General features: G+C 45.4%; 1 protein-coding gene across 2 annotated transcripts in view; it reads right to left on the bottom strand.

The window, feature by feature from the left end:
* RASAL2 (RAS protein activator like 2) overlaps positions 1 to 16,611 on the bottom strand; it is a 267,847-nt gene that overhangs the window by 134,865 nt on the left and 116,371 nt on the right. For both annotated transcript variants that reach the window (XM_084637148.1, XM_084637147.1), the window contains exon 2: positions 3,947 to 4,074. In XM_084637148.1, coding sequence (XP_084493274.1) covers positions 3,947 to 4,074 — 128 coding nt within the window. The remainder of the gene's footprint in view (positions 1 to 3,946; positions 4,075 to 16,611) is intronic.

The raw sequence follows: 16,611 nt of genomic DNA, 5'->3' as shown, positions 1-16,611 counted from the left end.
GTGAGAAGCAGGGTGAGATAGGGGGCGGGGGCCAGGCCATGCCTGGCTGTTTGGGGAGGCACAGCCTCCCCTAACTGGCCCTCCATACTTTCCGAAACTCAATGTGGCCCTCAGTCTAAAAAATTTGCCCACCCCTGCTTTAGTGGATCAAAATCCAAGTAGATTAACAGGAAAAAAAATAGATGCTAAAAACGTTCACCACCATTCATCTTCACTACCGTAACCTCTCTCTCTCTCCCCCTCCCTCCCCAACTTCCCACTGCTTACTTGCCTCATCCCCTCTGACCTAGGCAAAAAGATGCCTCCCAGATCATCTTCCCCACATGCTGCTCTGACCATGTTTTCCCACTTCATCATTCCCTTCACTAGCCTCCACTTTCCTTCTGTATCAAGTTCAAGCTACTCACCTATACTTTCAGGGCTCTACACAGTTCTGGTCCCACTTACAGTGTTTTCTCTAATCTCCTCCTCCATCCCACATGCTCCACCCAAACTTGTCTCCCAACTTCTCCTTTTTCATTTTATTTCACTCCCATCTCTAGACCTTTTACTTTGGCAGAAATAACCTGCCAATTAAAATTCACCAAGTGGATTCCTCTCTTTCCTTCCTCTATAAACACAACCGAGATTAACCTATTGCAAAAAGCATTCAAAATATAAAACCACCTTCTGCTAATGCTGTTTTGTATTAGTCTGTTTTATCAGCTCTTTGTTTCTTCACCTTAAGATTGCACAAGAGAATTTCTTGTAAAACTACTTGTGCTTTTATAAATGCAGAGAAACGCGCCCTCATGTGTATAGATTCAGAGGCTAGATTAAAATGGCTTTCTATTTTGAAAACACTTAAATCCCAAATAGTCTGTAGTCTAAACTAGTAAAATACCTCACAGACAGGCAGTAGGACTTTCCCTTCTCCATTCAGAGTAGTTAAAATTACTTTTAAAAAAATCAGAATTGTAAATCTGAGTCTGCAGACTATAGCGTCTAAAACAAATTAGCTGCTCTGTGTATGCAGTCACACCTGTACCACAGGCAGTGTCTACTTGGCTCAATTTGGATGAAACAATGAGTAATTTCTCAAGGCGATACTCCTGGCAGGCTCCTCCAAGAGCACACTGTGAAGGTTAACTCTCCTGCTGGATTCCCTTGTTTGTAACTGGTATATTTACTATCCCTGTTCTGTATGCTGTGACAAAGCTCTGTCCTTGCCTCCCACTCAGGCCAGTCCCCTCCTTCTGGGGTCCCCACTGGTTTTCGGCCCCCTCCTTCTTCCACCTAGAACTCCCCGGGGGTTTGGCTGCCCAACCTTCCAGGGTTGGGGTCGGAGGCTTGCTTCAAAAGGGGCCTTCCTTGGGTAGTGGGGTCAGTTCCCTGGCTGTCATCTGTCTTTCTACCAGAGTGATCATCTCGTCGTACGTGGATGGATCGTTCTGGCATACCCATTTTTGGAGATCTGGCAGCAGTCCCCGCATGTAATGGTTTATGACCAGGGTCTCCAAAATCTCCTCCAGCCTGCACACCTCGGGCTGTAACCACTTCTGCGCGAGGTTTATGAGGTCGAATAGCTGGGACCTCGGGGGTTTGTTCTCCTGGTATTTCCTCTCATGGAACCTCTGGGCTCTTACCGCTGCCGTTACCCCTGATCATGCTAGGATCTCTGCCTTCCGAGAGGTATACTCAGTGGCATCCATGCCAGGCAAGTCAAAATAGGCCTTCTGGGCCTCTCCACACAAAAAAGGGGCCAGAATCCTGGGGCCACGCCTCATGCTGAGCAGTCCTTTCAAATGAGAGGAGATCTACCTCTACGTCATCTCTTGACATCTTTGGCAGACAAGCACTGGCCCTCAGGGTTCGTGTCCCGTCGGACCCCTGGGCCTGGGTGGTGAGGATCTTCAGCTGGTCCACCACCTCTCTCAAGTAGGCACGATCTTAGATCGCCTGGCTCATCAATAATTGATTGGTTTCCTGCTATAGCTGCATAGACTCCTGTTGTGCCCTTGCCTGAACCCGGGTGGCCTCCTGCTGGGCTGCTGTGGATTGTACCAGAGCTCTTACCACCTCCTCCATTGTGGTACAAAGCAAACAAACAAACCAAAACAAACAAAATCCAAAACCCCAGTGCACTTTTTTTTTTAGACCTCTTTCTTCCGCCACGCTGTGAACGAAGTCCCACTCCTGATACCAGTTGTGACAAAGCTCTGTTCTTGCCCCTGTGGGTCCCACGTTTCCTGGCGGATTTTGCTAGCCTCAGAGGCTCACTGCGACCCTCCACGTAACCCTTCTCTCTCTAGAGACAAGGGTCACAGTCTACTGAGCCATTTTCATCATAAGCCAGCGAGGGAGGTGAGGAGAAGCTATCCTTCCTTGCACAGTCTCTGTTGTCTCCCAGTCTCAGTGATTAATCAGGGGGCAAATGGGGGGGGAGCCTGGGCCCACCCTCTACTCCGGGCTCCAGCCCAGGGACCCTAATAGTATCAGCTATGGTAGCTGACCTTTTAGAAACATGACATATACAATTCTCTGGGCTGATTCCCCCACAGCAGCCCTCACTTCCTCAAGCTCCACTTCACCCTTACCTCAGGGCCTCCTTCCTTGTGCCTGATATGGTGTGTACTACTCAGTCTCTCCAACAGCGCAACTTCCTCCCACAGCTCCTGACATGCATGCCCACCTAACTGGGAGGCTTTTAACTAGTTTCAGCCAGCCCCTGATTGGCTTCAAGTGTCTTAATTGACCTGGAGCAGCTGCCATTTCACTTATCCTGGTACCAAGGATTTGTTTAGCCTGGAGCTAATATGTCTATCCCCCACTACTTTTCTATAGCCATCTGGCCTTGCCCCGTCACAATGCCCACATACAGAATCTTCAATTTCTGACACATAACCAGCAGAACAGGAAAGCATTTAAATATCACTTTTAACTTAATACACTAGTGATACTATGGACTAATATAACCCTCCCACATGATTTTGTTTCTAGCCAAGAGATTCATCTTACCCATATCCTTGCAAAATCTTCCTACAAACTGACCTTTGTAACTGTAAAAAACCCACCCAATTAATATGTGATTAGTGTTCAAAAACAGCCTTCAGATAGTTATCTGTGATTTAACCTAGTGTGTTCCAGTTTACATTTTATGAGGTATGTTTCTCTTATGCTGAGTGTAACCGGGATTAGTACACTGATAGTATTAGTTCCTTCATGCCCATGATTTTCTTTAGTGTCTTAAAGCGTTGTTATAAATCCACATACCATTCACACCCATGTGACAAACTGCAGAACCATGTAGTAAATGAATTTTTTCACATGCATCAACAGTTTTTCCATTTACCTTTGACCACCACACTGGCTACATCTCCCAAAAGACTATTTCCAATATTCTAAACCCCGGGACAATTTACACTAATCAAAGCCCAAGATGGACAATATCCAGGGCTGCATCAGTGATATGTTTTCAGGCCTGATATTTTGAGACTGTGCAGAGACAGATATGCAAGCTTTAAAGCAGTGGAACATGGAAATCCCTATCTTACTGCCAGATCTATGGAATCCTGGGCCTTAAAACCATTTTAGGCCACTTTTTAAGAGGTTCCTATAGCTCCTTCTGAGAACTGTATGGTTGGTTTCATGCATTTGCCAGTGACACCTATCCTTTGCCCAGTTTACCAAGAGAAAAGGGCAAATAATCTCAGCTTCCCTCTCCGCCCAGCTGACTATAACAAAAACGACAACATAGTATGAAGTTTGCAGGCAGCATCTTCTCATTACATTAACAGAGACAATACCCTATCTCCTACCACCACTAATACTATTTTAGCTTCCCCTGAGCTATACGCTCAACTGCAGCCATGACCCCCTTAATCAGAGAGGAACAGAAACGCTCTCTGGCTGTTTGACAAATACATTCAGAGGGAGAAATCCCTTCGGCATTGGCAGTGTGTCTCACCTCCTTCTCCCTGTTGAGCAGCACCAGCTGACTGTCCGTCAGGATGCAATATTTTCTCTCCCATGTTGTAGTTTCAGTGTAGGGAGACTGGCCACAGGACAGTCTGTGTGTAGGTGGCCCTTTCACATCTGTGAAAGAATAAAATGGAATCATTAGAGAGCTTAATTAGCCATCTTCTCCTGCTTTTGAGTCTCTGTAGATAGAAACAGTGTACAACTGTAAAGTGTAGTTAAAGAGAGTGCATGTTTCAGTATATTAAACAGTCCACTCTCCTACAAGTCAGCTGTGTGAAACTTTATATAGGTCACAGTACAAATATTAACACATTTATTTTTATTTACAATAGATCTGTAACAAATCAAAAGCACCTGAGGAACCTCTAAGTGACTGTGCTAAGCACTAAAAAACTGGAACAAAAATAAAACAAGCAGCTCCCATGCTCAACCCCCTTGTCCCTCATAAAGATCAGCCTTTATTGCCTCTCCCTCCTTAAAAGCCGGAGTAAACACACAGGCCTTAAGCCTTGCCTTGAAAAGTTAATAAATGCAGGCTACTTCAGCCCACAGTGGATGCAGATTCCAAAGCAGAGTTCTCTTCACTTAGAATGTCCTGCCAGCAGTTCCTTCTCTAATACTGAGAGGCTTCCCTTCCAAAATGAGGTGGGGGAGAGTCACACCCCATTATAAAGATGGTAAAGACAGAGATATAAAAGTTTGCCCAAAGTCATACAGTGACTCAGTGGCAGAATTAGAAATAGATAGAATTCATGCCTGCCTGGGTCCCAGTGTTGCGAGGCAAGGTGGTCTAGTGGACTGAGCACATTTATTTTTAAAACTTGTTTTGTTTCCCATTATAATTATATGCACTAACTACAGATGCATTATGCATCTTATCACCAACAAGCTTTCTCCAAGACTGGGCAAGATATCACACCTACTGTCTTGACTAAAACTCCTCAAAACTTAAATGTGTTTGTCTATGTCACTAAACACACACCACGCATGGCAGTCTCCACTCAGGAGCAGCCAAGTCTGGAACAGCAGGTGGTGCTGCACATCAGGAATGATGTGACTAGACAGAGATATTACTGACTTGGTGTAGAGGATATAGGTAAGTATTGAGGTACACTGTTAAAAGATCTGTGGGAACCCCTCAATTGAAATAACAGTAGTAAAGGTCAAGACTGCTGTTCAAGTCTCAATGAGCATACCTATCTGAGGAAAAATATACAGCCCTGGGTACCCTAATTTATAAAAATTTAGGAAACATACATGCAAATAACCTCGTTACACAGTTCCAAGTAGACATGTTGCCTTCTTTGTAACATTAAATTCTGTTGCTAGTTTACATTTGAGTTTTACACTGCTTTACCTCTGCTGAGGTCCAAATGATTCCTAATGCTCCTTTCCTTTCACTAACAACCCACAATTAAAACTGATTTGTAAAGACTAAATATGTTACTGTTGTTAGACTTTTGTATCTTCCCCACTAGAGGCCAGCAAATCCTCAGACACTGCAGCATTCAATCAGTCTTGGGAGGAAAGTAGAGTATAAGCCAAGACTGTAGTGTTAGAATTAAATAAATATTTAGCCCTCAAAGATGCAGTCCATATCAGAAGCTGTACACACTCTGAATTACGCATGTGAGAAGAGTTAATATTTGTATAAAGTTTTCAAATAGGTAAATATAATCTTGTAGCTCTAAATTTTCATGAGAATCTGCCATCTTGAAAACATTGACTCTTAACCTGAGCCAAGTTTTCAGGGCACAGATAAAGACTATTACAATACAGTACTGACCATTCAGAAAACATCAGAAGGTGTGTATCTACATTTTTTAGGGAATGATTCATGAAATGACTGGTATTGAATCTGCCAATAAACTCATGTCTATGTGGTAGACTACCTGACTCCTGCAACATAGGTTGATTTACAGTAGTATAGAGCAATTTTGAAGCACAATTAATTTCTGTGTATTTCAACATTCTTCAAAATCCTGTTTAGAAGACTCAGTTAAATGAGACACTATCATCGGGAAACATGGTCTGGCCACCGTAGACTACCCTAATATTGAGGAGCACGTACACAGCTCAGTCTAAAAAAAATAGAACATTACACCTCCAGATGGATTTTTTTTTTTTTGCCATTGACAAACTAAGGTTTGTGAAACAAAGGATTTTACTTGATGTGGTTGTACCAAGTGTGCACTGAAAAACCCTCACTCATTTTTAGCTTATTTAGCTCATTTTAGCAATCACAAAAAAACCCAAAACCATGTTACTCAGACTTCTTATTTTTGATGTAGACGCTAAATGCGAGCTGCAAAATATTTTGCATTGTAATTTCCACTAAACGTAGGCTTCACTAGTATAGCATCCAATATTTCTACACTCAGCCCATACGATTTATAGACTAGAATAACATCTTCCACAGCACTAACAACTATAGTACTTAACTGAGCTACAGGCAGAGGTGGCCAGCCACAGTTATGCTGTCAAGTCAGTTAGCTACGTCAGAACAGCTTTCCGCACCAACTGCTGGCAACACAAGATGCCATCTTAGTATAATGTGCTGCCAGTAGCCAATAGGGAATGTACATCTGTAAAGAGCAATGAATGTCAGCACACAGCTCGGTCATCGCTTTATTCTGACCATACAACAGTACCTACAGTAAGACAGTGGAGAGTGACGGCAAGCAGATTTTTTGCAATTTTGGAGTCCACCGTTTGGAGTCCACATTATAGGAACCAGCAGAAAACCTGTCTTGCAGACCCATGGGAAACTAAATGCAAATTACACAGAGAGTGAACCATGATAAAATATTTATTTCTTGGTACTAATTTGTGTACTGTACCCGGAATGGTCTCGGTTTATGTGCCAAACAATATCCCTATCCAACTTACTCATTTTTTAGTGAGTCTTTCGAGGTGGCTGATCTCTCCAGAGCTTTTGCAACAGCTGTGGTACCAAAAGCCTGCCTGTGAGGTATTTTATTAGTTTAGACTACAGACTATTTGGGACTTAAGTGTTTTCAAAACACCGTGCAAACCTATGAGAGTGCACCAGCAGTGTCATAAATATGCACAGTGGTTCATAAACTCTGAGGCTCTGTTTTCTTGTGTTAGTCATCTACGCCTTTACCTTACATTTGGACTTCAAGAGGTTAAGTAGTACTGAATAATGGGGAGCAAAAGGATTTCCGTACATAAAAATCAACCTCTCAAGTTAGCAACCATAGGAGTACCACCTGGTGTTTGAAGAATTGTGGAAAATTAGATTACAAAATTCTAACTAAAATGTTGCACACCTTCTCCTGAGGAGATTTTCAAAACCAGGGGCTGATTCATTTCTCAGTGTGGGGCCATTTTGTGAAAGAGACAGCTCACATAAGCAAGTATAACAACATTTGGAAGGCGAAAGTCTCTCCTGAAGGTAATTTATTCAAGAATACAATTGTGTAGCTTTGTAAGTGTTTGGACCTGAAGTAAATATGAAATATGGAATAGAAAGGCGCATCTGGAAAACTGACCCCTATTCTAAATCCTGCAGATTTATGTAGAGTATCAATGTGTTATGCCGAGCACCTAAAAATGCAAGCACTGATGAGAGATTTTTCTCCTATAGTCTGATGCAATCCATTCCATTCTGCATTCTTACAATCAGGCATTCAAAAAAATAGATCAGTTGGCCTACTCACAGGATCAAAGATCATGCCCTATGACCCTTCAAATGCTAATATCAGTTGAGTAACAGCTTAAAAAAACAGAACTTCTTTTTCTGTACATACTCCCCTGCTAAACTGAGGAGTGCATCACTGCATGCCTGTCACATCACCTGACCTACCAGAAGATCTACAACTGCATTGTTCTTTTTTCCATGGCTTTGGAAATTCCATTCAGCATGTCTATAAATATCCACAAAGCCTCTTTATATTCAGCAGGATGAACTCGTACATTACCATTCTCAAACTAGAAGGCATCTATGAATGTGAACAATGGATTTACCATGACAGGGCAAACAAAGGGGTATGATTTAGTGTAGGGAGCAGAGGAAGGGAGAGAGAGAGCCAGTGTCCAAGTTGGTCCCTCCAGAAAGAGGTGTGATGCTTTGTGAGAGCTGAAGGGTGCTTTCGTAGTTTTTTGGGATGGGTACCTGTAGTGTAAGTGGGTGCATTTCTGCATTGTTCCATTACGAGCATGCAGCATTTTAAAAATATTACTCAAACAGTGTTCTAAACAGGAGAAGTCTAGCAAATTTCCCAAAGCCAGTCCTCAGTATTTTATAATGAGAGAATGATTTCCAGAAGTTAACACATGCCTCAATGTCATTTGTTCTCAATGTGCCCTTTTGTTGCAGCAACAAGAGAGCATCTCCTCTCCCTTCACAATGCCAGCAAAAATGTGTAGTGTTATGCAACAATAAGAGGAGATATTTTAGTTTTGAAAAGGGGTTGACTGTCTTAACAAAAAAATTCTCAGATTGAGGAATTTTGCATTAAAACCATGTGCATTCTTAATGTGCATTAGGTCAGCCCAAAATAGACAGAAGTCTGCACATATCCTGACCCAAGGTCATCTCTCTCTCTCTGATTACCAAAGGGAAAATCAGGACATTACTTCAGACACTGGAGCTTATTTGCTTTGAAAGACACATTATTCCTGACTATACCCATTAAAAAAAAAAATCTTTGCTTCCCTAGTTCTGAATTTAAACAACAAAAACCCGCATACTTTGGTTCCGGGTTACTACACATCCAAGATTAAAAGGTGAGAGAGCAGCTTAAACTGGAGTGGGACCTTTTTAAAGCATAATTTACAAAGCCCTGAGATATTTGAGAATTTCCATTTCAGTGCTGATCAAATTAACAGCAAACATTTTTTTAAATTACTAAGTAGTTCTCAACTTGTTGGGGAAGAGGTTTAAGTTTTTTGTTATTAAAAAAATACCAATATCCCAGCAGCAAAAAGCAGCCCCCCTCTGAGGTGTCAAAGAAAGCTCATTTTTACAGTACGCACTTAGGTTAAAATCCTGGCCTCACTGATATCAATGCCAAAACTCTAAGTAATTTCAATGTGGCCAGGTTTTCACCCCATAATGTTTCTGATACAGCTGGTTGGCAATTCCTTCATAACTAAATTAACAGCAAAGTGGGCCCACAGGGAGGTTATTTTTTATATATAACTAGTGGGAGCACTAACACACCTTTTGACAACAGGTTCATTTAAATGGTGTCAGTGTTTTTATGCTATTTGATATACTTACCATGGCGACAGACTCTCAAAGGGCTTTGGGTAAATGCTGTCAGCTGAGAGCCTGTCAGCACCCCTTACTCTTACACATAGCAGTTCTGTTAAAATAAGCATCAACCTGAACCTTCACCCTGCCTTTGACCTGAAACGGATACTTCAAGCCTGGCTATTGCAATGAAGTCCCACAAAGACTAGGCTCTGATGCACAGGAACCTTTATAGGACTGAACCCAAATCTGGAAAGTGATTAAGCTAATGATATAAAAAGAAATAAATGAAGGAAAGGGCAGGAGGAGAAACATTGTATGTTTGTATGTCATTGCATTTCACTCCCTTGCCCCACATAAGAAGCTTAAGCTTCCACTAAGATAGCATTGCTTTAAAAGAAGCCACTAATGTGACAAACAAACAGCAATACCTAAAGAACAGGTAGTTACACTGTATTTAACCATCTCATGCAGCCAGACAACTTTCAGATGAAGAGTTGCAGGGATCTACTATACTGGAAAAGTACAGAGTTGAAAAATTTAGTGACAACTAGATCTGAGAGCTTTAAGCAGGAAAGCTATCACAGGTGTCCAGACAGGTGTGGCACAGTTAAAAAATGAGTGAACAAGCTCTGGGGTATAGGAGAGCAGTCTTAAGGAGCATGGGCTCTGACAGGATATTAGAAAAAGCACAATGAAGAATATACAATCATGTGTTCACATGGCTCCCCCTTGCATTTATCGTTTCTCAAATCCTGATGAAAAAAGATGCATCACATTTCTCAAGATAAGCAAGGCTGAGGTAGAAGGAAGTATTCCAAGGAAAAAAGTCAGGGTGCTCTATTAAGTCATTTGGGGAATCAGTAGATGGCAAACTCCTCCAAGTCAGTACAGATACTTAAACAATATCCCAGCATGGCACGGGGGGGTACTATAGGGTGACAGGGTTCAGGGCCCAAACAGAAGGTTTAATCCCCCTGTCACGGTGTGGGACTCACCCCTGTGGCGCCTCCTGCTGGTCTCTCAGGGAATTAGCTCTTCCAGTCTTCGGAGCGCCCTCTGCAGGCCGGTGTCTCACTTGCTGCTGGCCCCCGTGTCCCTCCCAGACACCAGTGCCCCTTTCCCTGGGGTACTGCCCCCTGGTAGTACCCCCACAGATCTGGGTCTCCCCCTCCCAGGGGAACCCCCACCCACTATCCCCACCTCGCCTTAGTCTTTGGCTACAGCCAGTCACCACTGAGCCCCCGTACACTGCAGCGGACTACAGTGTATAAGCCAATCATCACAGGCAAGGGGGGTTTGGACCTGCTGCCTCTGCCTACCTTTGGGCTGCCCCCTGCAACCCCAATACCCTTTTTGGCCTTCCACTAGGCCTGCAGCCTGGGGGGGTTTCCAGGCTGGAGCTCCCCAGCTCCTATGGCCTTCCCCCAGCCCTGCTCCACCTCAGGTACGCTGGTGCACTCCCCAGCAGCCAGGATAGTCTCCCTCCACAGCTAGAGGAGACTGCCTGCTCCTGGCCCACTGCCCTCTTATAAGAGCCAGCTGAGCCCTGACTGGGGTGTGGCCACAGCTAAGCCTGCTTCCCCCAATCAGCCTGGGAACTGCTTGCTCCCAGCCATAGCCCTCTCCTGGGCTATTTTAAGCCCTTTAAGGCCAGAGCAGGTGACCACCCCGATACACACACCCCCTCTCAAAACCCCCATCCCTGAGGGAAGGGGGGGCCGCTTGGTCCAGGCTCCCTGAAGTTGTCTCTCCAGGGTCACTCCTCCAGGCTCGCACACTTCCTCTCGGTGGCCTCCCAGCTTCGGGCCACTTCCCGGAACTGGGCCTCTGCCTTCCGACAGGGCAGCTCCACAGCCTCCAGCCGTGCCTGTAGGTTGGAATCTCCTGGACTCCCCCCTTGCAGGGTCTGGGTCCACTTGGTTGTCTGTCCCACAACCACTTGGGTCCCAGCCTCTTGCAGGCCCCATTCAGTCTGGGTTTCCCCATTGGTGACCGGCTCTACGATGGTCTGGGTCCCAATTCCCTGCCGGGCCCTCACCATCTCTGCCTCGGCCTCTGTCGCTTTCTCCAAACCCAGTGCAGCCCCCTCCATGCACCTCCATCATCCAACCCTCAACTCCTTTGAGGGGACAGTGCCCCCTAATGTGTCCTGGGATATGGAAGCCCCAGCAGGCTCCCCGCCTCTTTGCTGCCTTCTTTCCCCTTTGGTCCTTCTTGGGTCCCACCTTTCCACCAGGGTGGACCTGGACCCTCCGACTTGGCCGTGGGCATGTCCACTGCATGTGGCCCTCCTGCCCACAGGCCCAACAGGTTGGCAGCCACCCGGGTTTCCTCACCCGGCGGACTGTCCCCAGAACTTGCCCTTCTCTCTCTCCTGGGTGAGGCACCCAGCCCCCGGCCCAGTAGGGACAATCCCTCTTGATATGTCCGCACCTTAAGCGGGCATAACATGTCTGTCGCTCGGCCACAGGCCTCCTGGCCTTGGCTGTCAGCCTTTCCTGAGCTTCACCACCACTCCTCTGAAACCCCTTCCTGAGGAGGTTTACCAGGGCCTGCTGTTTCTTTACCAGATGGCCCAACTGTTCCTGGAAGGCCTCCTGCACCTCCCACAATCCCTCCTGGGCCTCCCAGATTCCCTGCAGGTGATCAGCCCCCTTTCGCCCGGGCGCTGACACCAGGGCCCAACCAGGGACTGCACCTGGGGTCTCTGCGTAGAAGATGCCCGTGTACCCGGGATCCATCACCCCCTGGGTCTTTCCAGTCCGGGCAATAGTCCTGCCGTCTTTGCCCTGCCCCTTTTATCGGGGGCAGACCGCCTATGCCTATACCCTCCCACCCTCCAAAATAAGCAGTTAAAACAATTGATTGCATAATGTCATTTTACTGTAAGTAAAGATCTTTTATGACAGCTTGTAATGCACTGAACTCAGTCATTCTGAGACACATGTGCAGGTTATGGTTATGAATGTGTGTATATTATATAAATTGTGATTGTGGTGCAATTTCAGCATCACCTCACAATTGCACAGTGGAGCAATAAGCCAGGGAGGGACTCCCCAAGCAGATGAAACGGACTTCAAGCACCTAGCCATTGTGCAAGCCCAGGAAAAAACTATGAGGAACCACCAAAGGAAATGGGAATATGCTTGTAACTGAAAAGAAAACCCCAGTCTTTGGAAACTAAGAAAGAAGGGTGTTTTCCCCACTTTGAATATCTCTAGTGGCTGAAGAAAAAAAACCCTGCAAACCCTTTTTAAAATGGAAGGGGTTTGAACTGATCACCACCCAGAACCTGGGGGACAATTTCAAGGCTGTCTGGGAATGCTGGATCCAAGACCTAAGGGGCATGTTGGGAATCTGTTTTAAGGGAATAGGTAATTTACTAGGAAAGGGAATTTATCTAATATAAAAGTGTAAAGTCTGCAGTTGCAGATATGTTTATTTTCTGTGCAACATGCGAAGGTTTGCTTCCCCTTACTATTTCATCTTTGAATCTGAGATTTTTCTACTACTTAAACCTTTTGTTTATTTTTATCCCAAGCAAGTCTCTCGTGTACAAACTGTGTGCAGTGTGTATGCCAAAGTGAACTGATAACCAGAGGGCAGCTGGTTTCACCCTTCAGGGTGATGAACCAGAGGGGATCAGGAAGAGTGTCTTGTAATTCAGAAGTCAAGGAGAATGTATTTGGGGAGACCCAGTACTGGAAGGGCTGTTGGTGTCGCCCTGCAGAGAGTTACTAGGCTGATGACAGCCAGGGTGAAACCATGTGCTTGTGGACAGGCTACTAGTGTCAGGGAACTGAAACACAGCTGCACAGTACAGAGAGCCCGACAAATATACCTGGCAGGCAATAACAGAACCCCTTACTGGTGTGGGTGGATCCCAAAACATCACAGACATGATTGGTCAGGAGCCAGAGCTTCCCTGTCTCTAGTTCCTGTGTGTGTGTGTCTCTCTCTCTCACACACACTCACACACACACACACACACACACACAAATGTGTTTCTCACTGCGGAGGATGGAGGCCATAAGGCCAGCTGAACACCATAACTGCTCAGGGAGGACCTATACTTGTTTCCATTCAGTCCTCAATTCCACACTGAGATCCAAACAAATATTTGATGACCAAACATCCCTTTTAATTTTCCTGTATACTTACATGAATTTGTCTTTACAACATTTTTGAAATTTGCAGGTCATCGCCTGTATTTTTCACCTGACCTAGGTTTAAGAACGAGCAGCCTAATAAGCAAAAAGAAAAGGAGAACTAGTGGCACCTTCGAGACTAAGGTGCCACAAGTTCTCCTTTTCTTTTTGCGAATACAGACTAACACGGCTGCTACTCTGAAACCAGCCTAATAAGATCATTCACTCTCAGTATTTGGGTAGGCGCTTGTAGTGGGAAAGCTACATCCAAAAGGTAGTTTGTAAAAGGCTACCTTACTCATTTCTTCTGAGGATTCTGGGATATCAATACATAGGCTGCAGCAACTGCTTCAGTTTTCTAGGTCCCTCATTTTGGATGCTAGGTAATGCATCTCCTACTTGATCTTAGTCTCCATATCTTTAACTGAGGTTTGAAGCTCTTCTGTCCACTATTAAAAATGAGGAATCTGTGAATCTGATGGCCAATTTTAGGAGAGTCGCAGCAACTACCAACAAATCTTCTTTCATATGGCTTGGGTAGGTAGCAAAGATTACAAATTTATATCTAGATTTGATAGCCAGCACATTGCCGCAGCAGTGAGCTGGCTAATGTCCTTCAGGCCCCCGGCCAAAGGCAACATTCAGATATGATGTGCTCCATCATTTGTGCCTGATGACCAATCACTTACAGGTGTTTACCTCATTTTCCAATTAAAGACAGTTTGTCCGCATCTCCCATGAGATGTTCTGATGTGATTCAATCTGCACCAGTCGAAAAGCCTGAATGCTTACAAGGAAGTCTGCTATGTCTGCACCAAGAGCAGTCAGCTGTCTTCTCCATCTCTCTCAACCTAGAAGCAGTCTGGTCTCAGCACAGGAAAAGTAGGGAACTCCTTCTGGTGTTTTAGGAAACAAGAGCAAAGTTTGTGAAGATTCCTAAAGTTTTCTGGTAGATATTTTCTGCATACAAAATTTAAGATGATCCAGTGAGGTGATGAGTTGACGTATGTAGCAGTCACTTTCATGCATATCAAGTTGCACCAGTCCCACCAGGAGCTCCTTTGCAATTAAAGATGGAAAACAAAAACAAACCTGTAAATAATTCTAACCATCAGAGGAGTGAAGTTTTGGAATAGCCTTCCCAGGGAAGAAGTGGGGACAAAAGACCTACCTGGCTTTAAGATTAAACTCGATAAGTTTATGGAGGAGATGGTATGATGGGATAACATGATTTTGGTAATTAATTGATCTTTAAATATTCATGGCAAATAGGCCCAATGGCCTGTGATGGGATGTTAGATGGGGTGGGATTTGAGTTACTACAGAAAATTCTTTCATGGGTATCTGGCTGGTGAATCTTGCCCATATGCTCAGGGTTTAGCTGATCGCCATATTTGGGGTCGGGAAGGAATTTTCCTCCAGGGCAGATTGGAAGAGGCCCTGGAGGTTTTTCGCCTTCCTCTGTAGCATGGGGCACGGGTCACTTGCTGGAGGATTCTTTGCTCCTTGAAGTCTTTAAACCACAATTTGAGGACTTCAGTAGCTCAGACATAGTTGAGAGGTTTATCGCAGGAGTGGGTGAGTGAGATTCTGTGGCCTGCGTTGTACAGGAGGTCGGACTAGATGATCATAATGGTCCCTTCTGACCTCAGTGTCTATGAATCTAAGTACATGCCTGCTCTGTCTCAGCACTGAGATCAGCAAAGGCAGGAGGCAGCTCCTTCCTGATGTTGCTGAAGCTACTCCCAAGTTTTTTCTTTAAATAGGAAAAGCAGAACTGTTTCACAAGCACTGGAAAAACCCTTTCAAGGAAAAGGATAGATGATTAACAGCCTGGTTAAAGTCAGGCATGGTAAGTATACCTATTCAGCTGAGCTCCCAGATGGCTCTGCCAATTTACCTCAGTGCTGATTTGCAACACCTGTGCTATTCCCAGTTATGTCTGGAGTTTCCCCTAAGAGATGGACACTTGGGCAGTTGTTTTTGCAACCTTGTCAACTATCCATTAGAAACTAGGCCAAAAGCACGAATCTCTTACTTACAACCTAAGCCATGTTAATATTCTAGATCTTCCAATGAGGTAAGCTAGTGTATTAACCAGCCTCAGCCCCTAATGTTTAGTATCATAGGTTTTTGCCTAACAGTACTCAACTGCGTTAGGCTGCGTCTACACGGGCAAGTTTGTACACAGGAAAGCAGCTTTGAGCACTGTAACTCCCGAGGTGTACACACTGCCAAGCCACTTAGAGCGCAGAAACTGCACAGATGCAGCACTCTAAAAATATCACCTCAACAAGAGGCGTAGAGCTTTCTGTGCCGTGGCGATTACAGCGCTGCGACTGGCCTCCGGGAGGTGTCCCACAATACATGTTCTCACCTCTCTGCCCTGCTTTCAACCGTCAGCCCCACCCCATACATTGCAAATTTGAAAGTCCCCTTCCTGTTTGCTCGGTAATGCGTGCAGTATTCTCAGTGCATCTCTCCAGGTGGCCATGCCTGCTCCACGCACCAGGCAATCCTGCTGCTGGACCCCATCGGTATTTGGGGAGAGGAGGCAGTGCAGTCCCAGCTGTGCTCCAGCCGTCGGAATTTTGATTCCTACGGACAGATTTCTAGATGCATAATAGAAAAGGGCCATGACTGGGACACACTGCAGTGCAGGGTCAAAGTGAAGGAGCTGTGGAACACCTACCACAGGGCACGGGAGGCAAACCCTCGCTCCAGTGCTGTGCCCACGAGCTGCCAGTTCTACAAAGAGCTGGACGCGATACTCAGCAGTGACCCCACCTCCACTGTGAAGTTCCCTGTGGATACTTTGTTGGTTTCGTTGTCAGTCGAGAGTGGACTGAGCCAGGAGGAAGCCATCTTGGAAGAAAAGGGGGAGGGGGAACCAGAGGCAGAAGATGACTTGGAGGCCAGAGATGCATGCAGTCAGGAGCTCTTTTCTACACCAGAGGAGCCTAGCCAGTCACAACAGGTGGATATTGGATAAGCGCAAACAGGAGAGGAGGCCCCTGGTAAGTGGATCTGATTTTGGGAATTGCTGAAGCGAGTTGTTGGGAGCAGGAGAGTTGCAGAAAGCAGGCTCGTCTCCCACCGCATGCCTAGTTTGAGGCTGTTTACACACTGCCTCATTTCACAGGAATCTCCCTCAGAGATCTCCCAGAAAATCTTCTGGAGATACTGGGCAATCCGCTCCCCAGGTTCCTCAGCAGAGCTGCTTTGTTTCTTGCCCCATTAATGGTAACTTTCCTGCACCACTGTGCTGTCACGGAGGAG

Source organism: Lepidochelys olivacea, assembly GCF_965140295.1.
Source record: "Lepidochelys olivacea isolate rLepOli2 genome assembly, chromosome: 8".
Lineage (NCBI taxonomy): Eukaryota > Metazoa > Chordata > Testudines > Cheloniidae > Lepidochelys > Lepidochelys olivacea.
Note: the sequence above shows the minus strand (reverse complement) of the source record. Positions and strands in the feature narration are given on the sequence as shown.